This window comes from Hyaena hyaena, unplaced genomic scaffold, assembly GCF_003009895.1.
Source record: "Hyaena hyaena isolate Hyena2069 unplaced genomic scaffold, ASM300989v1 scaffold_218, whole genome shotgun sequence".
In the NCBI taxonomy this organism is placed as follows: Eukaryota; Metazoa; Chordata; class Mammalia; order Carnivora; family Hyaenidae; genus Hyaena; species Hyaena hyaena.
In genome coordinates this window covers 1,756,916-1,772,566 of record NW_024080851.1, presented here as the reverse complement: position 1 = coordinate 1,772,566, position 15,651 = coordinate 1,756,916, and the positions used below count along the sequence as shown (strand labels likewise).

General features: G+C 62.3%; 1 protein-coding gene across 1 annotated transcript; it reads left to right on the top strand.

Moving 5' to 3' along the window:
• The first annotated feature begins 3,884 nt into the window (after positions 1-3,884).
• RAMP3 (receptor activity modifying protein 3) lies at positions 3,885-14,244 on the top strand. The gene is made up of 3 exons (XM_039243001.1): positions 3,885-4,014; positions 10,801-10,933; positions 13,572-14,244. The coding sequence occupies exons 1-3, from the start codon at positions 3,954-3,956 to the stop codon at positions 13,825-13,827; spliced, it is 450 nt and encodes a 149-aa protein (XP_039098932.1). The 5' UTR covers positions 3,885-3,953; the 3' UTR covers positions 13,828-14,244.
• Positions 14,245-15,651: the final 1,407 nt, after the last annotated feature.

Genomic DNA, 15,651 nt, shown 5'->3' with positions numbered 1-15,651 from the left:
GCGCACATCCGGACAGCGGAGCATCTCAGCCTTGAGAGGGAAGGACACTCTGATGCCTGTCCCGACGTGGATGAACCTGGTGAACTGATGCTGAGTGGAAGGAGCCAGACACTGAAGGACACGCACTGGAGGGTCCCACTTCCATGGGGTTCTGAGCAGGGTCCAGTCCACAGAGACGGAGAGACACGGTGGGCACTGGGCAGGGGAGCGTGGGAGGCTGGTGTCTAATGGGGACAGAGCCTCCGTGTGGATGCAAGAGGCCCAGGGATGGACGGTGGTGGTGGTGGCTGCACAGAGTGTGGGTGTGCTCACTGCCCCTGGAACGTGAAGGTGGGGACGGTGGGGGCTTGTGCTATTAACAGTAACAATAATGATGATGATGGGATGCAGAGAGTTGCGACCTGGGTCCTGGAGCAGCTGGGAAGTGGCTGAGGGTCCCCCCTCCTTAACCCTGGGCTGTGGGGGACCTCCCCGCCACCACCTTGCAGGGCCCCACACTGCAGAGGATGGAGATGCAGTGTCTGAAGTCCGCCGGCAGGGGGCGCCAAGCCCACACGCATCTGCCGGCTACTGCGGCCTCTCAGGCCAGGGCTTTTCGGGCAATCTCCCAGAAGGTTGGCGCCTGGCGGCCCGGCCCCCTGCACTGGTGCACACAGGAGACGCGTTCTTGCACGACGTTGGCTCACAGCTCTCCCCTTGGAGAAGAGGCTACCTTGGGGTCGAGCAAACTCTCTCAAGACCTGGTACTAGAGTGGTACTAGTGGTACTAGTGTGTGGTTCGGGCGGCCTGGGCAAGAGGAGCCACCGCGATGGGCTCGGAGAGCCTGGGAGAGCGCGAGGTGAGCTGAGCCGGGACGGAGCAGGACTGCGGCTGGGGGGCCCCAACCCTCCAGAGCAGCGCCCCCCCCCCCCCCCGGGATTCACCGCCACACCACGTGGGCAGGGACTGAAAGGCCCTGCCTCATAGGCCAGAAGATGTGGGGGGGGGAGGGGGGGTTTGCTGCCTCTTCCCTGGGGTCCCGCACACCATGGACAGCAGCCAGTGTGCCCGCCCCTCCCCTGGGGCCGTGGGATCTCCCCCTTCCCAGCTGCCAGGCTATGCAGGGGGAGCGGGGAGCAAGACCACCTGGGGTCCCCCTCCAGGGCTTGGCTGCTCCTCAGGGCAGGCACCTGGCTCGCCAGGGCGCTCATGCTGGCCTGTGCCTGTCTGTTTCCCAGAGGACCTGTCTCCTTCCCTCTGAGGGAAGGCTGAGGAGGGAGGGAGTGCCTGCAGCCCGGGGGGGGGGGGGGGGGTCTCGCTTTTGTGATGGAGAAGCACCTGCACAGGGGACACCACCAGCAATGACAGCTGCTCCAGCCTGCACCAGCTCATCCTGTCCTCCCCACCTCCTCCTCCTCCTCCTCAGCCTCCACCACCGCCCCTTCCTCCTCCCTCCTCATCTTCTTCCATCCCCCTCCTGCTCCTCCCCATCCTCCACCCCTCCCCCTCCTCCTTCCCCTCCCCCTCCCCCTCCTCCTCAGTCACCTCCTCCTCCCCCTCCTCCTCCCTCTCCTCCTCTTCCTCCAGGGTCACCTCCTCCTCCTCCTCTTCTTCCACTTTCTCCTAGTCCCCCACCTCTTCCCCCTCCTACACCTCCTTCCCCTCCCCCACCTCCTCTTTCCCTCCTCCCCCTCCCCCTCCTCCTCCTCTCCTCCCTTGCTCATGTCCCAGCCTCGGGATCCCAGGATGTCCCTCTGCACGATCCAGGGTCACGGCAGGCGCTGATGCCAGCCCGGGTCTGAGCAGGGTGGCGGCCGGCTCTCATGACTGTTGGCCCGCCCCTCTGGACAGGAGAGGAGCAATGAGCCAGCAGCAGGGAGCAGGTCAGTACAGGGGTCAGTGTGCCCAGTGGGTGCCGGGACAGGAGTCAGGGTGAGGCGGAAGGGCAGGAGCCTCAGAGGGGCACCTCTGGGGCTCTCCGAACCCTTTCTCACTCGTGTGAGCCCCGCCCCCCCCGCCCCCCCCCCCCCCCCGCCAGTAAACTCCTGCTGTATTGGGCACAAGTGCACAGGAGCAGAGGCCGGGCCCTGCCTCTCAGGGACTCCCTCTAGCCGGGACAAGGGACAGTCCGCGAGCACAGAGCCCCTGAGTCTGCAGGGCGGATGGAACAGCACAATGGGGGAGGGGAGGGCATCCTGACAGGGGAGCAACTTCAGCCAAGTCCAAGGTGGGGCATAGAGGTGCTTGGGCTCCGGTACTGTCCATCGCTGCAGCCCTGCTGGCCCCGGGGCTTCACCCCCAGGTACCGGTCACGTTGAGCCCCAGGCTGGCACAGGCTTCTGGATGCTGTCAGACCTGTCCCTCCTCTGATGGCCCATCCTGCTGTTGTAGCTCGCTGGCTGTGTGGGAACATGGAGGGAGGGTGTCTCTGGGGTCTGGCCAGCCCTCTTCCAGGGGGGGATGCGGGTCCCGTGAGTCTGCAGCCCCCTGGGAACGCCTGTGCTCCTGCTCTGTCTGGGTTTGTGCAGGGCATTTGAGAGGGGGTGGCTGGCACGTAGCGGAGCTGAGCCGGCAGCCCCTCTGCATGGGCTCAAGGCCTGGGTCACGGGAGGCTCTGCCCTGTTCCTGCACCTGCCTGCCCCACCGCCTCCGGGAGGAGGCTGGCGGGAAGGCTGATCAATTTTAATTAGCTTTAAGCCTCCGTCGAAATAATTCTGGCTTCTGCCAGAAAAGGCACAGAAAGCTTCGATCCCTTCCTAAGCAGCTTCCTAATGCAGGAAAGGTCCAATCTGCTCTCGCGGCCAGCAGTGCTGTGTTATTGCCACCATGACCTGGACTTCGGGGCAACCCCATGAGGTGTTATTCCTCCCCTCCTCTAGCACTCAGAGAAGCGGGTCTTGTCCGGGGAGGGGGGAGCCCATGTTCTGTACCCCTGACCTCGGATGCTCAAGGCCGTCCTGGCCCTGCTCATCCTCATGCTAGTTCGCGCTCCCCGGGCTGGGCTGTGCGCCCTGCAGGGCAGATGGGGCAAGGTGCTCAGGAGTGACAGTGACCTGTGACAACGTGACTAGGTGTCCACTGGGACCAGGATCTGTGCTAGGGGCTGAAGGTGACAGAGATGACCAAACCGGATGAGTGACCTATCTCCCTCCCCCACTCCAGGCCCATGACACTCCTCGTGGTCAGGTCCTATGCGTTAGCCAGTCACTCTCCTGACCCTCATTTTGTCCTTTGGGGCCAGGAACTGAGGACTGGGGTTCCCTGCCGGGGGGGTTGGGGTGTGCACGCGTGCGCAGGTGTGCTGAACCAGCCCAGGCCTCCATCCCTCTCCAGTACAGAGGGGTGCAAAGGCCAGGGAAGCTCCCAGAAAAGTATCCTGGAGCCTGGGGACAATAAGGACTTCACTCCACTTCACTTCACTTCACGTGGTGGCCCCTTCCCGCACCAGCGCACAGAGCTCTCCCCCTCTCCACCTCTAGGCTGTCCTCAGGCTGGGGCCACCCCCACACCCCCTGTCCTGCAGAGTCTCTCACAGGCTCTGAGCCCAGCACTCCTGCCTTCCAACTTGCTCCCGCCGCCTGGCGCACTCCCAGACGCGCGCCCACTCCAGAGGCCGCCCCCCTCATCACCCCGCCTGCTCCCCTCCCAGCCTGGCCCCGCGGGCAGCACCCCAGAACAGGAGGGAGAGGGCTCACACCCGGATAGGGGGCAGTGTCTAGGGGCTGTGCATCCCTGATCGGGTCTACGAGTCCCGGAGGAGGGAGGGCGCGTGGGGGTCGGGGGGAGTGGTGTGGTGCGCGTCCTGGGCGAGCGCGCGTTCCGGAAGGTGTGTTCCCAGTGGGTGGGCGCGTCCCCGAGGGGGAGGGCGCAGGCTAGGGGCGGACTCTCTGCGGCCCCACCCTCGAACGCGTCCCTGGGCGCCCCCCACGCACCCAGCCCGGCCGAGCCGACCGCGCGCCACAGCCATCCGGCCATGGAGACGCTAGAGCCGCGGCGTCTGCAGCTTCTGCTGCCGCTGCTGCTGCTGCTGTGCGGTAAGGGGACGCGGGGTCTGGCGCCGGGACGCCCCAACACCCTCCGGGGCCACGGAGACCCGCCGGGCTTCGACTTCCCTCACCCGCGCCTGGCCGCGCCTCCTGCCCGGCGCGCCAGGCTCGGGAGGGGCGAGGAGGGGGTACGCCGGCGCCATCCCCAGACTCTGCGGTGGGGCAGGGTTGGGGGGAGTTCCTGTCCACTCTCCCCGGAGGAGCTGAAGGCGACGGACCGGGGCTGGGAAGGGAGGCGCGGGGTGTCCCGCAGGATCCTCCCGGCCAGCTCCTCACAGCTGCGATGTCCCCGGTGTCGCTGCCAGCGGTCTGGGGATGACATGGAGCCAGCGGCGGCGGGTCCGGCTCCCGCTTCCCTGTGCGGTAGTGAGCTCCCCGTCCTGTGGCTCTCCCATGCACACCACGCTCAGGGCGTGGGTGAGAGGAATCCAGACCCGGAAGAGCTGGTCCCTTCCACCTGTAGTTGTCCCCAGGAGGACAGCCCTTAAATGTGTGTGCTCGCGCGCGCGCGTGTGTGTGCGCGCGCGGGCCCCCGTGCGCACGCGCCCCCGCGCGTTTGCGCGTGGCTCCTGCAGGACAGGGGAGGGGACAGCTCTCTGAGGCTTCCCTCGAGATCTCTTTTCCAGCAAGAAAATGGGGCTCCAGGGAGGATACATTGTTTACGAATTGGGAATGGATTGAATAAAAAGCTTCTTTTGGAAAATTTTACTAATGAAATGATCCCAGATCAAGTAAGAGGGTGTGTGTGCTTTTGGGGAGGGCTTCCCTGGCAGAGGCCTGCTGGGGCTGGGGCTTGCTGGGCAGGCTGCTGAGGTGAGGTGGGCAGCCCTGACCCCGGGGTCAGAGGGTCCAGGGCCTTGCTAAGGGGTCCCTGTACCCTGGGTCCTTTGGGATGTCAGCCTTGCCCTCGCTGTCACATTACCCCGGCTGTGAGATGCAAAGTTGAGCTTGTGTGATAATCGTCCTCAGCTTTGCTGGTTTGGAACTGGTTGCAGAGGTGAGAAAGGGCTGGATGAGCCCCTTGGCTTCCCAGTCTCCGGACTACCCTTCCACCGCGGAGATGTCTGGGTGGAGAGACTGTGGCTTCATCTCACCTCCCAGGATTAGAGCCTGGGCTCAGGTGGATTTCTGGTTGAAGGAAAGGGTGCGTGGTGGCTCCCAGACATCAGGAGCACACAGACGTGGGATTTCAGGAAGCTTCAGAGCGAGCCCCCCAGACTGGAGATTTGGTTTGTCAAGGAAAGGGATGCCTTTGCTTCATTTCCAGGACCCGCCTTCAGCAAGGAATTGTGAAGGACCAGAGGCAGACCCCAAACACACATCTTCTGCGTTAACAACACGGGGCTCTTGCCTGGAGGGCCACCCGGTCCTCCCTCGGGGGTTCTGTGGTCTCCCTCCCCCGCCAGGGTGGGGCCAGGCCGGCCTCCCTGCAGACCCCGCCCAGTGCTGGTCCTGCCAGAGTGAGGGCTTTGGGGAAGTGGCTGCTGAGTGAGTGAGGTGCCTGGAAAGGCCAGACCTGCTCATGGTCACGTGCCATTTGTCAGAGGTGGGGGCGAGCCCTGGATGTTGTTGCATCTGGAAAGAGGGCCCCAGGGCTGCCCGCCTCTGCGGGAAGTGGGGGCCTGGCCCTCCAGGGAGGCCACTTCTTGCCGGCAGACGCTCATCCAACACCGCCAGGCAACGAAGGTGAATTCAGGTTTCTTGGGCAAATTCCGGAACTCCATTCAGACACAGCAGCTACTGTGAGGGTCCTCAGGGTGGTGACGTCCCGCAGACATCTGTGCTCGTCCCCGTGCCCAGTCCTCGATTGTACTCTTTGGTCTGGGTGCGAATCCTGGGGCCTCTCTGCAACTGCTTAATCCTAACATCATAAGTCACTTACCGGCCTCAGTTTCCCCGATGCAGTGTGGCTACAGAAAGAGTGAGCTGGGAAGGGCTATTGTGAACTTCAGCTGGATTCTGTCGGTTTTGTCCCCATCACCCTGTGCCAGCCCCAGGGGGCTTGAGGTAGACCTAGGGGTGTGTGGGAAGGCACTCACCGGTGCCTGGCTCATGCACCGTGGGTACGAGAATTGGGCAGCGGCCTCACCGTGGCTCCCAGCACCCCCAGGCAGCGGGAACGTAGCACTCAACATTTGTCCATGGTCAGAGTCATGGTGTCCTGATGCCCTGTCCCCTTCTGTCACTCTGACTGATAGGGACTCAGCGGGGCCCAGGTGCGGCGGCTGGATGCCAGGCACCCCAGTGACCGCCCAGACGTGGTGGTTGAGGGCGCCTTAGAGGTCTTCTGGGGCCACTCCTCATTTTATAGATACGAAACTGAGGTCCAGGAAGGAGGGGCCTGTCCAGACTGCAGGGGCAGGGGCAGAACCTTCCAGAAATGATGGGCACCTGGGGAGCATGAGGGGCTCCCATATTTCATTTCCAAGTGGCATAAGAGGCCTTCCTCCGGGAAACATGTCTGTTAGGCTGTTTCTCGTCTCCTGGAGCCTGAAAGTCCCCAAGACAGAAGGAGCACAGACCTGTCTTTTCTTTGTTCCCCTGGTGGAGCTGACCAAAGCAGTTTTGTGTGTCACTTGAATTCCCGAGCCCTTTACTGATGTGGCTGGTGGCTTGTGGGCGCTGTCAGGAAGCTGCATCTCTACCTGCTGGTATAACCCTGGCTGGGCTGTTGGCTTTTGCCGGGAGCCCAGGGCGGGCACCAGACATGGTGCCAAAACGTCCCTTCTCTCCCTCGCTCCAGACACTTCTGGTTGGTCCGGCAGGTGTCCCATGGTGTCCGCCACTTGTAGGCCCAGCGGTGGTGCTGTCCTGGCATCCTTAAAGGCACATTTCCGCCCAGGCTTGCCCAGGCTCCTGGGCCCTTTGAGGGGAGGCGTATTCTGGGGAGACTCTGGTCCAGGAAGGAAGAGGAGGGGGGAGAGAAGAAAGGGGGGCCAAGGGCAGCAGGAAGAGAACAAGAGGGAAGAAGTGCTGAACTGGGTCTTAGTGGTTTGACAGCAGGTGGTTAGGACATGCTGGGGTGTCCAGGAGCTCCAGGTCCAGGGGTTCCAGGTCTGGAGGCTCCAGGTCCAGGTCCAGGAGCTCCAGGTCCAGGGGATGCAGGTCCAGGGGCTCCAGGTCTGGAGGCTCCAGGTCCAGGTCCAGGGGCTCCAGGTCCAGGGGCTCCAGGTCAGGGGCTTCAGGTCCAGGGGATGCAGGTCCTGGGCTCCAGGGGTTCCAGATCCAGGTGCTCCAGGTCCAGGGACTCCAGGTCAGGGGCTCCAGGTCCAGGGGATACAGGTCCTGGGCTCCAGGGGGTCTAGGTTCAGGGGCTCCAGGTCCAGGGAATGCAGGTCCTGGGCTCCAGGGGCTCCAGGTCCAGGGGATGCGGGTCCTGGGCTCCAGGTCCAGGTTCAGGAGCTCCATGTCCAAGGGATGCAGGTCCTGGGCTCCAGGGGGTCCAGGTCCAGGGGCTCCAGGTCCATGTTCAGGGGCTCCAGGTCCAGGGAATGCAGGTCCTGGGCTCCAGGGGCTCCAGGTCCAGGGCTCCAGGTGCTCCAGGTCCAGGTTCAAAGGCTCCAGGTCCAGGGGCTCCAGGTCTGGGTCCAGGTGCTCCAGGTTCAGGGTCTCCAGGTCCAGGGGCTCCAGGGGGTCCAGAGGAGCAGGTCCCATTGTCGAGGTCCAGACTAGGTATCTGAACAGGTAGGTGGTCCCGGTCCACATGAGCTCTTTCTGGGAGGTGTGGCAGCAGCCAGCAGGAGGTGACACGTGTGGACCCGTGTGGGTGGAGTTCAGGAGACTCAGATGGGATATGGAGATGATCCCACAAGGGGAAGGCCAGGCCCAGGGATGCATTCCAGCGCTGGGCGTGGAGAATGCTGGTGGGCTTCCAGCGCCTACAGTGGGACGCCCACTGGGGAGCTGCAGAGAACGGCGCCTTTGGAATAGGGCAGCGATGGGAGAAAGGAATGCAGACTGGCTCCGTCATCATTCCCCTCCACGTGGCCCCTGAGGGCCTGTACTCCTCAGAGTCACCAACACCTGGCCCACGTGGCCCTGGACCCAGGGCTGCCTTCCTGCTCGCAGGCAGGGCGGGTGCAGCTGGGGAGGGAGGAGGAGGGCCCGCTCTGCACACCCTGGCTTATACTGACTATGCTCTTGGCTGTGGGAAAGTCACTTTTCCTTTGGGCCTGTTTTTAGCATATTGGTTTTTTTTTTTTAAATGTTTATTTATGAGGGAAAGCGAGAGCGAGAGCGAGAGTGAGAGAGAGAGAGAGAACAAGTTGGGGAGGGGCAGAGAGAGACAGAATCCGAAACAGGCTCCAGGCTCCGAGCTGTCAGCACAGAGCCTGATGCGGGGCTTGAATTCACAAACCATGAGACCATTCCCTATGCCGGTCAGATGATTAACAGACTGAGCCACCCAGGCGGCCCTCCTTTGGGCCTTTAAACCAGGGGGATGGGGGGCAGGAGGCCTGATGCTGTTCCTCAGGCAAACCAAGGATGGGATTGGCATGAGGATGTCGGCCCAGGCTGGTGTGTGGGCCAGGCATGTGGCTTGCGTTTGACTCCCCATCACATTACTGAGCAGTTGGATGCCCTTCCCTGCGTGGTGACCATGTCTTTAAGGACCTCCGAGGGCGGGACCTTATTCAGGACAGGGCACTCTGTGGAGACGGCAGGCACCTCTTGAAGGGACGTCAGCTTGGGTCTTGGCTGTTGCTTGCCTGGGACCCTGTGGTGCAAAGTCTCTGAGGTTGGGTTCGGGGGAGAGCTCTGGGATTGGACACTTGGGGTGTCTGGGTGGCTCAGTTGGTTGTGTCTGACTCTTGATTTCAGCTCAGGTCATAATCTCACGGTTTGTGAGACTGAACTCCCCACTGGGCTGTGCGCTGATAGCATGGATATCTGGTGATATTCTTTGCTCTGAAATATACTTCATTCAATAGTCGTATAACCACCCCACCTTTCTTTGGATTAGTAGTAGCATGATATGTCTTTTTCTACCGTTTTCCTTTGAATGTATTTGAGTCTTTTTATTTAAAGTGGGATTCTTGTGAACAGCTGCAGTTGGAGCTTGTTTATTGATCTCATTTACCAACCTTTGCCTCTTAATTGGAGTGTCCAGACCATCGACCTAAATCTGACTATTGGTGTGGTTTGGTGTAAATCTAATCATTTTTACCGTCAGTACTTTTTCTCTTCTCTTTTTATCTGTCTCCTTTTGGACTTAATTAAAAAACAAACAAACTTCTCACTGCCTTGGCCTCTTTGCTCTTGCCTCCCTCTGTCCCTCCAGAAGTGCCCTTATGGTCCTGGGGCCACCCTCCGTGAGGCACCCAGCCCCTCCTTGAGCCAGCAGCAGCTTCCCCGTCTGTGCGATGGGAGCACCGGAGGACCGTGGCCCTTCTGTGGGGATGACCTGGCCGGTGTGGCAGAATCGGGGTGGTTCTAAACCTGCCAATTCCTGGTGACGGACATTTCTTTTGCACCTTCTTGTGCTCAGAGGGAGAAGCACTTGGTAGAACACATGCTGTGCAATTTGCACTGCTGCCCTCGGGAACTGATCATTTGTTCACTCATTCTCTTGAAAAGTCTTTTTGGAATACCAGTGAGGCGCTGGTGGTTCGGGGAGTGAGGGAGCAGCTGGCAATTATTAAACACCTACAGTAACAACATCGTAAAGATGGGAGCCTCTGTGAGCACATGACTGACGCCTGTCAGCACAGCCTCCTTGTGAGGCGGGGCCTGTTTCCCTCATTGCAGATGGGGAAACTGAGGTGTGAGCCCAGGTCTGCCCGGTTCTGAGTGTGGGCCTTTCTCCTGTTTCCTCCCCCGTGGTTCCTCCTGCAGCGTAGTACCCTGTGCCAGGACACACATAGCAGGGCTGTCCAAATGAACACACACACACACACACACACACACAGATGTGCACACACATGTACACACACACACAGATACCCGGACACACGTGGCTATGGGTACACACACACATATAGGCACACATACCAGCACACACACCGCAGGGCTCTGTGCACACACAGACACACACACATAGACGCACACACATGCAGACACACATCGCAACACACTATAGGGATCATGGGAGGGAAGGGTGCCAGTCCTGAAGGAGACAGATGGACTCTGTGGGTAGGGAACTGAGCTGGGGGAAGGTGGAGGCAGAGGGAGCTGGATGTGGGGGTAGAAGTGGGGGTGAGGGGTATGCTGGGAATCCCGGGGGAGCCTGGCGGGGGGGGGAGGCAAAGATCTGGCCTCTGCTTCTGGAACATGAGTCCTTGTGTCATGTTGCCCTGGGACTCCTGCAATCGAGGGGCAGCTGGTAGTGTTCACACGTGTGGGGCCCCCGCTGATGCCCTTGCGGTCCTGGACAGTCAACAGGCCCTCCGCATCTTTCTGGGGACATGTGCTGGGCACTCCAGACCCTCAAGCTGCTGTGGGGCCTCTCTGCCATCCCTGCTTGGCGGGACCCACTCCCACCCCCGTCGAGCGCCCAAGCCCATCTGTTCTTGGCCTCCCCGACCCCCCAGGAGACACATCCCCTGCCCGCTGCCCTCCCTTGACTTCTCTCCCCACACCCTGATGGGGGCCCACTGTCATGGGAGGTCCTGTCTCGGTGACACCCATGTGGGTCCCTTTTTGTACCCCGTCTCGGGGCCACACAGGGGAGGCTGGGTGAGGGCTGTGGGGTGGGGAGCGTCAGCAGGAGGGCTCCAGGGTCATGTTGCAAACCATGTCCCCAGCAGTGGAACGACCACGCTGTCCCCTCTCTAGGTGGCTGTCCCCGAGTGGGGGGCTGCAACGAGACACGCATGCTGGAGAAGCTGCCCCGGTGCGGGAAGGCTTTTGCCGACATGATGCGCACGGTGGATGTCTGGAAGTGGTGCAACCTGTCGGAGTTCATCGTGTGAGTGTCCCGGCCCTGCCCCTGCCGCTCTCCCCTTCCCACCCCTGCCTCCTGGCCCTCCCGGCTGCCACCCTGCCCCTGTCACCCTCCCCTGCATCTGCCGTACCCCTGCCTTCCCTGCCGTGTTCCTGCCCCTGCTGCCCTCTCCTGCCCTAGGCGATGACCCTGCACCTGCCACCCTCCCAGCCTCTACTCTGTACCCGCTGCCCTCCCCTGCCCACCCCTGCCCCGACATGCCCTTCCCTCCCCTCCCCTGCCCATTCCCAATAGATGCAGAAATTGCATTCCATTTGGTTTGGGAACAGCTCCTTCACGCTGACCTCACTGGGTCCATGCAGGGGTGTGGGTATGGACCTTGCTGCCAGAACCACTGTCTGTGGGGCACTGGGCATGGAAGCCCCTAGAACACGTGTTGGGGATGGGGAGCAGGGGGCCAGGGTTTGGAGGAATCTGGGCTGCTGCAGCTGAGCAGACCCAGGGCTCCTGGGGGGCAGGGCTCCAGGGGGCACATGGGGCTGTGGTGCCTCCAGCAGAGCGCTGGCTGAGGGGGAGCAGAGGTGCTCTGGGAGCCGCAGTGGCGGGGAGGGAGGCACCGGGAGGCCCTGGGTGACAGGGGATGCAAGGACGAAAGGTCATGCAAACACCTCCTTCATTATGAAGAACCCCTCAGTTTTGTCTCCAGCCTGAGCAAGGGCTGGTGAGTCAACAGGTCTTGGGGCTGTGTGTGGACGGCAGGAAGTGGGGGGTCCTGTCGTCTGCAGCCCCTCGTCCTGTGCCCAGCCGTCGGTAGCATTCTGGAGAGGCACCAGGCAAGAGCACTTTGCACGTGGCCTCTGGGAGCCGATCCACAGAGATGGTGCTGTGTTCAGCTGTGCACACACATATGCATGCGGCCTCTCGGGTTACCTAGTGGATAAGTGATATGAGCCTCACCTATGGAGGAGAAACTGAGGCTCAGGGACATAAGAAACATAGCTGGGGGAAGCCTGTCTGGTGCACTGTTCCAAGCTGCCGTCCGGGGGCATGGGGCAGGGCTCCACAGCCTGGCTTTGCATACTTGCGTCCAGCCTCACTCTGCCTCATCTCAGCTCCCCCCAGAACCTGGGGAGGGTAGTGGGGACCCTCCAGGAGGCAAGGGAGTCAGAACACAGAGTTCCCTTCCGACTCCGGGGATGGGGGCTGCCCCAGGCAATGGCCATGGCCAGGTGTCAGGTCGGACGCCTCCTGGGGCAGGTCGCTGAGCCCGGGTGTGCAGGGCTCACCTGGCTTTCTGTGGGGCCATGGGGTTTCTGTGGACCTGTTCCAGGCACATCCCAGGGTCTGGATGTGATTCAGCCTGTCTCCTTTGCTTCTGGCCCTCTTTAGGCTGTGTGGGCTCCTCCTTGTAGGCATTATGGGGGGGAGGGGCCTGGGTGCGTGACCTGCATTCCAGTATCTGGGCTGGGACCTGGTGGGCGCCAGGAGGGGCTGGCCAAGTGGGTCTGCTGCCCCCCATTTCCTATCTCCTGTTGGGCAGATGGAGTCTGTGCAAGAAACTCCTTGCGGGAAGCAGGTCTTTCGTGTTGGGGGCTCAGGCCAGACCACCTTCCCCAGGACGGTGGGGGAAGCCGGGGGTGGGGCCCAGAGCCTCAGGCCTGTCTCACCCCAGCCTGCACAGCCGTGAGGACCTGCTTGCCCTCCTGCTCCTGTCCTTGTGTGCCTCGCTCAGCCAGGCGGCGGCACAGGCAGTGGACAGAGCGGGTGCACCCCACCAGGTGTCCGTCCAGCCCTCTCTCCAGAGCACTTTGGATGGTGGGTGGCAGTCGAGGACCCCACCTCCGGAGGCTGCTCGTTGTATCCAGGGCTAGGCGGGTCCTGGTGGCTGCACCTCAGTCAGCTGTTAGGACTGTCCAGAGGCCACCTGATGGACAATGAGGCATGTCACTCGGGTTTGGTGGGGAGGGACAGGGAGGCCCGTGGGGGAGGCCGGTGGGGAAGGAGGCCAGAGCTTGTCCTGTCCAATGGGGGCTGTCCCCTCCCGACCTGGCAAATAAGCAACTGGCGCTCGACCTCAGAGAGACCCTCCCTGGGGCCCGCAAGAGCATCCAGATGACGAGGGCCCTGCGGGTCCTGCACCCCTCTGCCTTGGAGAGAGCGGCAGGCCCCTTGTGTCCTCTGGGCAGACCTGGGAGGGCTCTGCGGGCTCCTGGCTTCACAGGGAGCTGGTCATGGGCTTGAGGTGTGGGCTGAACTCAGCCTCAGGGCTTCCTTGCCCTGTTCTTTGTTGAGATGCAAGGTTTGGGGGTTGGGCTGGATGAGGTCGTGGTCGCTGGGCTGGCATGGGGGCGTCCTGCCAGCTGGAGTAGACCATAGTTGTGTGCCTGGAGAGGGGGCTCAGGCTCGGGGAGAGCAGGGGAGGAGAGGCTCCGGGCAGGGCATGGTCACCTCACCCAAGGAGCCTCTGGTTAACGAGGCAAAGAATGGACGCTTGGGGCCCAGCAGTCTGACAGGGTCCGGAGGGCACTCCCATTCCGGCTGTCTGAGGACACCTCCCCCCCTACTTCCCCTCCTAGGATTGGGCCCCCTTCCCCTGCCCTCCAGGGTCAAGGCCGGCAGGAGGCAGGCCAGGGAGCCCACCCGCACCGCTCTGCCTCTGCAGGTACTACCAGAGCTTCACCAACTGCACGGAGGTGGAGACCAACGTGGTGGGCTGCTACTGGCCCAACCCGTTGGCTCAAGGCTTCATCACCGGCGTCCACAGGCAGTTCTTCTCCAACTGCACCGTGGACAGGACGCACTGGGAGGACCCCCCGGACGCGGTGCTCATCCCCCTCATCGCCGTGCCGGTGCTGCTCACCGTCGCCATGGCCGGCCTGGTGGTGTGGCGCAGCAAGCGCACGGGCCAGCTGCTGTGAGGCGGTGGATGGGTGGGTGGGGGCGCCCCCAGAGGAGGGTCTGGGCTAGCTGCTGTGAGGGGGAGGGGGCCGGGGAGCCGGCGGAGGCTGCCCTGCCGCCCAGATCCCGCCTGGCGGCTTGCCGGGCTCAGCCCGCTCACCCAGCTTCGTCCTCCTTCCGGGACGAGAGCGCACCGAGGCCCAGCCTGGCGCTGGAATGAATCACTGCTGCTGTGCCCGCCTCCCAGGATGGGTTGGGGCCTCCAGGGTTTCCGGGCCTTCCTGGTCCCAGCCCTGGCCTCTGACCCGGACCCCAACCCCAGCCTGGCTCGGACTTCACCTCCCAACCCGACCCCAACTCCTGTCCTGACCCCACCTCCTCCCTGACCCCACCTCCTCCCTGACCCCACCACCTTCCAACCTGGCCCCACCCCTATCCTGCCCCCACTCCTGCCCTGCCCCCACCCCCAAATAGGCCCCACCCCTCTTCTGACCCCACCCCCTGCTCTGACCCCACCTCCTGCCCTCACTCCACCTTTGGCCTGGTCCCACCCCTGCCCTGACGCCTCCGCCTTCCCTGACCCCACCTCCTGACCGATCCCACGCTCTGTCCTGGCCTCACCCCCTTCTGGCCCTGCTGTGGGCCCCCCTGGCCTGGCCTGCCCACTCCCACCTGCACTGGGTTGGGAGACTGTGGGCCGGGTGTTCGTGCGGCCTGGTGTGCTGTGTCTAAGCCCTCCTGGCCCGGAGCCCCTGCACGTCCCGCGGCCAGAAAGCTCGTGAGACTGAGAGTCAGGCCGGAGACTCCCTGGGGCCATGCGCCGCCTGAGACCCCTGTCTGTCTGCGCCCACAACCAGGGGCCAGGACGCGGTGGGGGCAGGCCTCCTTCCTGGTCCCTGTGAACCAGGCGCCTCGGGGCTGGGGTCCTGTGAGCCCCAGCACCGGCTGAGCTCTGTCTGTGCTATGTGCTTTCCCCGAGTAAAGAGTCATCTTGCTTCTGGGGTGTCCTGTTTTATTTCCGGGTATTCAGAGAGGGGCCCACCTCTTGGAACTGACGGGTCCTCATACCTGTTTTCCAGATAGGGAACGACTGCGGTCCCAGAATCCTGAAATGTCAGAGCCCGACAGCTCGAAGCAGGGGAGTGGGGGCGGTTGGAGGGACCTGCCATTTGGCAGGCAGCCTGGTCTTTCTGGGTGGAGGGGAGACTGTCCTTCTGTGCACATCTGGCAGTGTCTCAGGTCCCTCATCTCTGAATGCTGAGTGGGTGTCCCTGGAGACCAAGGTACTCCCAAGCACCAGAGGCTGCCTCCCTTCGCCTGAATTCTGGGCTCCAGGTGTTTAGAATGATGCTGTTTTAGTCTCCCTGGGCGGCTACAGTGAAACACCGCAGACCAGTATTTGCCCTGCAAACAGTAGGAATCTACCTCTCACGGTTCCAGAGGCTGGAAGGTCCAGGACCGCGGCTGGGGGCGCGCCCTCTGCTGAGGACCCGCATCTGCCTCACGGTGTCCCCTCTGGGCGGGAGGGGTGAGGGGGCTCTCTGGGGTTTCCTTCACGAGGAGCGCACCTAGGAAGGCCATCCCATGGGGCACTGGGAAGTCAACACAAGGGTCTGGGGAGGACGCACGTGTTCTGACCTCAGCAGATGTGAAAGAGACCTTGTTTTTCAGTGGCCGCGTCTGTGCCCAGGGACAGTCAGGACGAGATAAAACAATGACATCATTGTTTTTGCAGTGTGCCCTGTGGCTGTGATCACAATAAGGTGCATTCACGGGCATCTCTCTTACATGGATTTGCTTTCCTTTTTAATTTTTAAAAATGTTTATTTACATTTGAGACAGAG

What these genes read in the sequence shown, in the direction of transcription:
- RAMP3 (XM_039243001.1), top strand. Translation starts at nt 3,954, where the DNA reads ATGGAGACGCTAGAGCCGCGGCGTCTGCAGCTTCTGCTGCCGCTGCTG. An exon ending in GCTGCTGCTGCTGCTGTGCG is followed by an intron (nt 4,015 to 10,800) that starts GTAAGGGGACGC and finishes TCCCCTCTCTAG; the next exon opens with GTGGCTGTCCCCGAGTGGGG. An exon ending in AACCTGTCGGAGTTCATCGT is followed by an intron (nt 10,934 to 13,571) that starts GTGAGTGTCCCG and finishes CTGCCTCTGCAG; the next exon opens with GTACTACCAGAGCTTCACCA.